The sequence below is a fragment of the Cucumis sativus genome, chromosome 7 (assembly GCF_000004075.3).
Source record: "Cucumis sativus cultivar 9930 chromosome 7, Cucumber_9930_V3, whole genome shotgun sequence".
NCBI lineage: Eukaryota > Viridiplantae > Streptophyta > Magnoliopsida > Cucurbitales > Cucurbitaceae > Cucumis > Cucumis sativus.
Genome location: NC_026661.2, coordinates 20,008,740 through 20,018,750, shown reverse-complemented (window position 1 = coordinate 20,018,750; position 10,011 = coordinate 20,008,740). Strand labels below are relative to the sequence as shown.

The following is a 10,011-nucleotide window of genomic DNA, read 5'->3' as shown; positions in this document are numbered from 1 at the left end:
CTTTAAAATTAGATCTGTTGGGTGTACACTCTTGACCTTGACCCATGCATTCAATAACAACCTTGTTTTATAAATTGGAAGGGGTTGGTGTTAAATTTTTAAGTTGGTATCAAATAAACCATTTAACTTTAAATTTTGTTTAATAACTAATTAACTATTATATTTATTGTTATTTATTATTTCATAATAAAATGTGGGCTTCACAAAAAAAAAATAGATGTAATTTGATTGTTTACAAGAATTACTAGTCTTGATGTGTGAACATTTTAAAACTTTTCAAGATTTGTCATGATGTTTATTTCAATATTCTCACTTTTTACTACTAAGTCAATCCATGATGGTTGATATTATATTTGGTAAGATTATAGATACTGACTTTACCATTTTGTTTGGGTGATAGCAATATCAATAACAATAATGAAGTATGATTTTTTTTTTTTTTGGAACCTTACTGTTTTATTATAAAATGGAGTTTTAAGAACTAAATATATGAGTTAACCAAAATATATTTTGCAATCACATGTGTGGTCATTGATGCTAGAGAGAAAAAGATATTAACATCTTTTTAGATAAGGTGACTTAGATGAATGATAATTGATATAAATTCATTATAGGTGTGAGAGATTGGATTATGGGTTCAATAAGTGGAGGACAAGGTAAAGGTTGAAATTCTTGCTTTAAAAGTTGGTGAATGAAAGAGATGATAGTCGTTATAGTCCATAATTTCTCCTTCTCTCCTTCATAGTCAAACACTTTGGGGGTTGGTGAGAACTCAGAGGAATACCCATTTTCTCAGACCTCACATCTCATCTGACCACCAAACCAAATGGAATACCTATTTTCTCAGACCTCACATCACATCCAATTTATCTTTCACACCAACCAAACACTTATTTTCTATTATTTTCTAATCTCTATAAAATCCCTTCTCTTCTTTATTCAAATTCAAACCAAACCCATCTCTACATTTTCTCTTCTCTCTGTTTGTACTCTGTTTTACTTGAAGCTCAAAATTTAACGTCACAACAATGGCCTTCGAATCAAACGAAACCAATGAATTCATTTTCCGTTCAAAGCTTCCCGATATTCACATTCCCAATCATCTTCCACTCCACGACTATGTATTCCAAAATCTCTCCAAATTCGCCTCACGCCCCTGTTTGATCAACGGTGCCACCGGGGATGTTTACACCTACCATGACGTTCAGCTAACAGCCCGTCGAGTCGCCGCTGGCCTACACAACCTTGGTATTAAGAAGGGTGATGTTGTCATGAATTTACTTCCCAATTCCCCGGAGTTTGTCTTCACCTTCCTTGGCGCGTCTTACCGGGGCGCCATCATGACAGCAGCCAATCCTTTTTACACGGCTGTGGAAATTGCTAAACAGGCCAAAGCTGCCAATGCGAAATTGATAGTGACAATGGCTTGTTTTTACGATCGGGTTAAGGATTTGGCTGAAAACGGTGTTCAAATTGTTTGTGTTGATTTTGCTGTAGAGGGTTGTTTGCATTTTTCTGTTTTGAGTGGGGCTGATGAATCTCTTGCGCCGTTGGTGGATTTTTCCTCTAATGACGTGGTGGCATTACCGTACTCCTCTGGCACTACCGGTTTGCCGAAAGGAGTTATGCTGACACATAAAGGGTTAATCACAAGTGTAGCGCAACAAATGGATGGCCAAAATCCAAATCTCTATTATCACAGAAACGATGTTATCCTCTGTGTGCTGCCGTTTTTCCATATCTATTCACTCAATTCGATTTTGCTGTGTGGACTACGAGTCGGCGCTGCCATTATGATTATGCAAAAATTTGACATCGTTGCACTTTTACAATTGATTGAGAAACATAGAATCTCGATCATGCCCATCGTGCCGCCAATCTTTTTGGCCATCGCTAAGTCCCCAGAATTTGAAAAGTACGACGTGTCGTCCGTGAGGGTTCTAAAATCTGGTGGAGCTCCACTAGGGAAGGAGTTGGAAGATGCCGTGAGGGAGAAATTTCCAACGGCGATTCTCGGACAAGGGTATGGAATGACCGAGGCCGGTCCAGTTCTATCCATGAGCTTAGCTTTTGCGAAAGAACCGTTCCAAGTAAAAGCCGGAGCCTGCGGAACTGTGGTCCGCAATGCAGAGATGAAGATTGTTGACACCGAAACCGGCGCCTCATTGCCGGCGAATTCCTCCGGAGAAATTTGTATTAGAGGTGATCAAATCATGAAAGGATATTTGAATGATTTGGAGTCAACAAAGAGGACTATTGATAAAGAAGGATGGCTTCACACCGGCGACATTGGCTTTGTCGACGACGACAACGAGCTCTTCATCGTTGATCGGCTTAAGGAACTAATAAAATTCAAGGCATTTCAAGTGGCTCCTGCTGAGCTTGAGGCCCTTCTTATCACACATCCTAAACTATCTGATGCTGCCGTCATTGGGTGAGTTCAAATGAATTTAACTATTTGTTTTAGCTAAAAAAAATCTTTGTGGGAGTTTCATTTCTGATCAAATTTTATTTTTCTTATTATTCTTTAGTATGCCGGATGTGGAGGCGGGAGAAGTGCCGGTGGCGTTTGTGATGAAGGCGAACGGCGGTGCAATAAGCGAGGAAGAAGTAAAGCAATTTATAGCAAAACAAGTTGTTTTCTACAAAAGACTAAAACGTGTGTTTTTCGTTAATGCTATTCCAAAGGCTCCGTCAGGCAAAATCCTTAGAAAGGAACTCAGAGCAAAACTTGCTTCGGGTGCTTACAATTAGACAACCAATTTCTTTCTTTGTTGTCAATAGTATTAAGATTATATACTATTTCATATTTGATATGTATTACATCCAAGATTATTTAAATACATATTAAGTACCATTCAATTACTAAATCCTAAATCACGAATGTACGTCCTAAAAGTTTAAGATAAATGTAAATGAAATTATATAAGCTTTTAGCAAATTTATTTATATATCATTTAATTATTTGAAAGAAAAAAATTAAAATGCTAAGAAGGTTTAGAAAATACTGACATGCAAAAGCAAGGATTAGAGAGGAGATTAGTGAAGTGAATTTAGGCAGGGTAAAAATTTAGTCAAAAAAGTATTGATAAATTATTGCTTTCAACTTTAATCAATAAATTAGATTTAGTAATCATAACCTAAATAAAGAAAATGGAGTTAATCCTATATCTGATCTAGATCAAAAAAAGTAACTAATAATCTCAACAAAACTAATCAAGTAAAATTAAAGAAATATATCAACCAAAATCAATAGTTAATAAAGTATTAAAATCATAAATTTAATAATATGCATGTTCTTAATGAGTAATATAACTAACATGTAGATATAAAATTTTAATATATCTAACTTCTTTCATCTATAAGGTCAGCCAACCGTCCACTCTTTAGCTTAAATTATTAGTTTTTGTTGATTTCTTTCTAAAGTTTTTTTTGTTTCGTTTTATCCTATTTTTTCTCACACATAATTAAAAATATTGCTTAAGTTTAAAATAAACTTTTTTTTGGTGATATTTCACTCTATCTTATAAATAATTGGTATTCATTCTTATACTTATTTAAAAATAGCTTATTTAATTTGGTCTTAGTCACGTATCTACATTTTGACACACACACTTGATTAATAATAATAAAGAGTATAGATACTTTGTATTCATTGTTGTACTTATTTAATTTGGTTTTAGTCACGTATCTACATTTTGACACACACTTGATTAGTAATAATAAGAGAGGATTTTGAATAATATAACGTTAAGAATACATAATATATATATTTGCACCTATATAATATAATGATATACATGAATTAAACCATTGGTAAGTAAGAATGAAGGCTATGTATTTATTAAACGAATGGTGTTTGATAATACAAAAGAATTATAACTAAAATAACATTTAGAAAAAGTATAAATTAATAAAATGTATTTTCAGATCAAAATATTTAAAATTAAAGATACAGTACTAATTAAACTCACCCAATGAGCCAAAATAATAAAAAGAAGTTAGAAACTTCAACACAACAAAACTAAAATCTAAAATTTTTTAAAATGACAAAACATTTAGCAATTAAGAAGGGTAAACCAAAAAAATAAAATAATGAAATGCTAAGAAGGGACTTAGCAATTAAGCAGAAGCAGCAGCAAAACTTTGAACCACTGCACACTTGTTTCCAACTTGGACTAATCTTCCACCAAATTAATTTTTTAAAAAGATAATTGTAACTTTCTATTGCATTATTCTAATTAATTAGGTTATGATCTTTGTTTAGAGACCCTATAAGTTTTAGGAGCTTTTGTTCAAAGTCAAGCTATACACAGTGGGATCGTGTTCTATTACTTTTATCTTTAAACATGTAGAGTAGTCCACATTATCATTAAGCAAATTGTTTTGTTTAGAAGCAAGTAATGAGAATCAAAATCAAGGGTTATGTATTACCACGTACAAGGTATATACAACTTGATTGATTTTGTAATTACACTTTACGATGATATATGACAAAGAGTTAGAAAACTAATTAGCTTAATTGTATTTTAAAAAATTTAATTCATATCAAATTTAACTCTTCAGGAGAGGGTCGATTTAATTAAATATTTTTTAAAAATGAATCATCAATTAATACAATGTATCTTGTAATTAATATTTGAGACTATATGGTAGTATTTTAATCTTTGACTTACTTGGTATTTGTCTCTTCAATCTGGAAATTAAATTATCATGATTTAACGTTGGATTTTACAATTTGTCTTAGCATTATTATTGTATAATCTAAGGTATATATTTTCAAAACAACTAAACATACGTTGATACATGTGATAAAGTAAGTGAAATAAATTCATAGTAGAAATTAGAGCAAAATTATAATTTATGGTATATATTATTTGGCGACTTTAAATTTATAATTATTCTAAGTATATTTGAAATAAATATTCTATAAATATATTTGAAGTAAACGTAATATATATTTGAAAACAAAGATTTAATGTTATAATAATGTATTAAATGAAATTCACGATATTTTAAGATTTTAAATTATAAGTCAAAATTAAAAATTGTGTTAGATTAATTAGGATATAGAAATTTTCTTTTAGTGATGTTTTTGAAAAGTTCGAAAAAAAGACTATTTAAGGCAGTTGGAAATTAAGTAGAATATTATGGACTGATTTTTATGTAATATTATAACATATTAGGTTATTCATGAAAGATATGGTGCATTTAAGTGATTTTTGTAATTTGACCTTTTAAATTAGGCTTAATTAAACGGTGAAAAGAGATTAGGCTTTGTGTAATTGGGCTTGGAGTCTTGGATTTGGGTAGTTTAGTTTGGGCTTCGAAGTTGGAGGGGAAGGTACTTTAAATAATATTTATATAATTAAGAGTAATTATAATTTTTGGTAAGTTAAAAAGAATAATAATTAAGTATATATATATAGCAAAATATATTAGTGATAGACTTTTAATCGTTGATAAATTCTTATATTCTATCAGTGGATAAATTAATATTTGCAACATGGTCTATAAGTGATAAACTTCTACCGTCGATAGACTTTGACAAATTTTGTTATATTTGTAATTTTTGTAAAACGTTGTTATATACTTAATTATTTTGATTATAATTGTTATATTTATAACTCTCCTAAAATTAATTAGTTGTAAAATACTTATTATTATTAGGGTTGGAAGGGGATACTTCTCTAGTTCTCAATCAAGAGAAAATTCTTTGTTCAGATCGGGATAGATACATGCGAAGACTCAATCCTGTTGTGTTTTTTTGCTAGCCTTAGGTCATATAGAACTTGGCCTTGTAAATGACCACCCAAAGAAAACAAATTTTATGTGATCGAATAGTCTCTCAACCTTAACCTATACATTTAAACATTATTAATGTTGATCTAAACCTAAACTTATTAAAGAGTACACTCAACTAAAAAAAAATTGAGATACAAGATTGATGGGAAATATATTTAATTGAAAAGTTGGAATCAATACATGTTTATTTTCTATTATATAATTATAAATAGTATATACTCGGTTGATGGTAAACATTTTTATTTTTATTGGTAGTGAGATGTTTAGTTACGAGAAAAAATATCTTTCAACTTCCTTTTCTCTATTTAAAAAGTTTTTTTTATTTTATACTTTTAAAAGTTGGCAATGCATTTTGACTTTTTATTAAGCATTTTAAATTTGATTCTTAGAGTAAAAGTCTTTAAATTTTCATATAAAAAACTAAAACATGTGAAGGAGACTATGATCCACAAATACATTTTGTATTCTCAATAGTTGTAAGCTTAAATAATTTATTTTATTTTAATCAAATTAAAAAAAAAGTTCTAAAGAAAATAAAATTAATTACATATGTTATTATTTTAGAATTTTTGTTGTGTACTTCGAAAACACTTTTTTAAAAAATAAAATAGAGCAAAATTCATCTATCTTCAAATAGAATATTAAGAATTAAGTTATAATTTAATTAGTTTTAGAAATAATAATTAAGTATATATCAATATTTTAAAAAATTATAAATATAACCCGTTTATGACTTAATTATTTTAATTACTATATCTATAATTTCTTCTTTAATTAAAATATATTTGATAATGAAAATAATATTAGCAACAACCTTTCAAATTGTTTAAAAATAATGAATAAAATTGACTAAGCAATATATCAATAGGTTAGTGAAAATTAACAAGATTACCATCTCAAATAATATTTTTTTTTCTTCATTCCACATAAATTAAAAGAAATATTTTTTTCATAAAGAGAATGAAAAAAAAAAGTCCACCATAGCCTTGAAATTAATGAAAATGTCACAATTCTCTCTACAAATCCCAATTTTTTTGGCAACCCATCGAAGTTTTATACTTCGTTCATTGTTACGAACATCTTTTTCTATTCTAATTTTTTAAAATTCAAATTAATAAAAAACTTAGATGAATAGTAGAAAATTTAATAGATTTTGTTATATTTGTAAATAGTTTAGATTTTCTTTTTTGTATATTTAAAATGCTTATGATGTGTAAATAGACATTGTTTGAATAATTACTTGAAATATATTTTTTATATTTTATGTGTTTTTGTAAAAGATAACAGCAAAGCTACACATTTCTTTTAAATGGTTCAACTATTTTTCTCTAAAGTTAAACATGTTTGAACAATTGTATGTTGGTGGGTTCTTGACAATATTCTTAGGAAGAAGCAACTAAAACAAGCAAAAAAAAAAAAAACGATGAGATTGCTAATAACCCTAAGAGCTCTAGTTTGAGTATTATATGGACTTAATCTTATTGTTAAAGTTGTAAGTTTCTTCAACCCAAATTACAGCCTATTCTCTATATGAGTACTTACCATTCATCGAAAGCATTTGAGATTGAACTCGGGTAAGATAATTTTTTTCCCGTTAAACTATAGTCATTGGTTTTAGGGAGAAACATTCATATTTTGAGACTACCTTTTCTTAATATAATACCCCTAATAGAAATGAATATAGGTAGAGCATGTTGGTTGGTTGGTTGGTTGAAATTCATTTTTTTAGTGAAAAGTTTGGTGAATGTAAGGGGACTTCTTCAATCTCCATGCATTTTAATTTCTTCTTAATTTCTTCACTCTCAATTAAAACTTTGGGAGTTGGTGAGAGCTCATAACATAACAATATCCATTTCCTCACACCACCAAATAAAATTTTACTTAATTTTAAGTTTATATACATATAAAAAGAAATTCTAATTTATATTTCTCACCAACCAAACACTAATTTTCTATTATTTTCTAATCGCTTTAAAATCTCCTCTCTTCTTCATCCATCTTCAAAACCAAACCCATCTCTACTTCTTTTCTCTTAATTACTCTCTGTTTCTACTCTGTCTTTCTTCAAACCTCAACAATGGCCTTTGAATCAAACCAAACTAATGAATTCATTTTCCGTTCAAAGCTTCCCGATATTCACATTCCCAATCATCTCCCACTTCACGATTATGTTTTCCAAAATCTCTCAAAATTTGCCTCACGCCCATGTTTGATCAACGGCGCCACCGGGGATGTTTACACCTACCATGACGTTCAGCTAACAGCCCGTCGAGTCGCCGCTGGCCTACACAACCTCGGTATTAAGAAGGGTGATGTTGTCATGAATTTACTTCCCAATTCCCCGGAGTTCGTCTTCACTTTCCTTGGCGCGTCTTACCGGGGCGCCATCATGACGGCAGCCAACCCTTTTTACACTGCGGTGGAAATAGCCAAACAGGCCAAAGCCGCCAATGCGAAATTAATCGTGACTATGGCTTGCTTCTACGATCGGGTTAAGGATTTGGGTGAAAATGGTGTCAAAATCGTATGTGTTGATTTTTCTGCTGAGGGTTGTTTGCATTTCTCTGTTTTGAGTGGGGCTGACGAATCTCTCATGTCGCGGGTGGATTTTTCTTCCGATGATGTGGTGGCGCTACCGTACTCCTCTGGGACTACCGGTTTGCCAAAGGGAGTTATGTTGACTCATAAAGGGTTAATCACAAGTGTGGCTCAACAAGTCGACGGCCAAAATCCGAACCTATATTATCGTGGCGATGATGTAATCCTCTGTGTACTGCCGCTTTTCCATATCTATTCACTCAATTCGATTTTGCTGTGTGGGCTACGCGCCGGTGCTGCCATTATGATTATGCAAAAGTTCGACATCGTTTCACTTTTTCAATTAATTGGGAAATACAAAATCTCGATCGTGCCCATCGTGCCGCCAATCTTCTTGGCCATTGCTAAGTCAGCTGAGTTTGAAAAATACGACGTGTCGTCCGTAAGGGTTCTAAAATCCGGCGGAGCACCACTGGGGAAGGAGTTGGTAGAGGCCGTGAAGGCAAAATTTCCAGCGGCGATTCTCGCACAAGGATACGGAATGACTGAGGCTGGTCCGGTTCTAACTATGAGTTTGGCTTTTGCAAAAGAACCGTTTCAAGTGAAATTCGAAGCATGCGGAACTGTGGTCAGAAATGCAGAGATGAAGATAGTCGACCCGGAAACCGGCGTCTCCTTACCTGAAAATTCCGCAGGTGAGATTTGTATTAGAGGTGATCAAATCATGAAGGGATATTTGAATGATTTGGAGTCAACCAAGAGGACTATTGATAAAGAAGGATGGCTTCACACGGGCGACATCGGCTTCATCGATGACAACAATGAGCTCTTCATTATAGACCGGCTTAAGGAGCTTATCAAGTTCAAAACATTTCAAGTGGCACCCGCCGAACTGGAAGCACTTCTTATCACTCACCCAAAACTACGTGACGCTGCTGTTATTGGGTGAGTTCAAATCCTATTTGGTTCAAAATGGCATTTGTGAGATTAAATTTTTAATGGGATTTTTCTTTGCATATTGTTGTTTTTAGTATGCCAGACGTGGAGGCAGGAGAAGTACCGGTGGCGTTTGTGGTGGAGGAGAAGAGTGGTGCAAGTGCAACAACAACAGAAGAAGAAGTAAAAGAATTCATAGCAAAGCAAGTGATTTTCTACAAAAGGCTAAAGCGTGTGTTTTTTGTCAACGCTATTCCAAAGGCACCATCTGGCAAAATCCTCAGGAAAGAAATAAGGGCAAATTTGGCATCCGGCGCTTACAATTAATTAAACCCTAATCTTAGTTATTCATTTATTTATTAGCCTTCTGTTTGGTTTGTTAATTAATGCAAATCATGTATTAGGATTGTGAAACACAATTCTTACCTGTAATTTTATATTTTATTTTACAATAATAAACCCTAATTTATTTGTAGACTTTCTAATTTCTGTCGCATAGGACTTCATAAAATATAGTTGTGCAAACACAAATTACTAACTTCATCAATACACAAAAATTAGCCAATGATACTGTTAAAATATATATATATATATATATTAGGTTAACTTAAAAAACAATTTTAGTGTTATTAAAACCGTGACGTAACAAAATTAAAATTTTATCTTATGTGACAAGTTTAGGTTTTGGGATGAATATAAAACATATAACTTTGACAAATAAAACTGTTTATC

The 10,011-nt window shown here is 31.7% G+C and overlaps 2 protein-coding genes across 2 annotated transcripts; both read left to right on the top strand.

Moving 5' to 3' along the window:
* Positions 1-936: 936 nt before the first annotated feature.
* On the top strand, positions 937-2,929 carry LOC101218361 (4-coumarate--CoA ligase 2). The gene is made up of 2 exons (XM_004135846.3): positions 937-2,434; positions 2,532-2,929. Exons 1-2 carry the CDS (start codon positions 1,029-1,031, stop codon positions 2,752-2,754), a joined length of 1,629 nt encoding a protein of 542 aa, XP_004135894.2. The 5' UTR covers positions 937-1,028; the 3' UTR covers positions 2,755-2,929.
* Positions 2,930-7,792: 4,863 nt separating this feature from the next.
* Positions 7,793-9,764, top strand: LOC101218595 (4-coumarate--CoA ligase 2). Its single transcript, XM_004135847.3, has 2 exons — positions 7,793-9,288; positions 9,375-9,764. The coding sequence occupies exons 1-2, from the start codon at positions 7,883-7,885 to the stop codon at positions 9,604-9,606; spliced, it is 1,638 nt and encodes a 545-aa protein (XP_004135895.1). The 5' UTR covers positions 7,793-7,882; the 3' UTR covers positions 9,607-9,764.
* Positions 9,765-10,011: the final 247 nt, after the last annotated feature.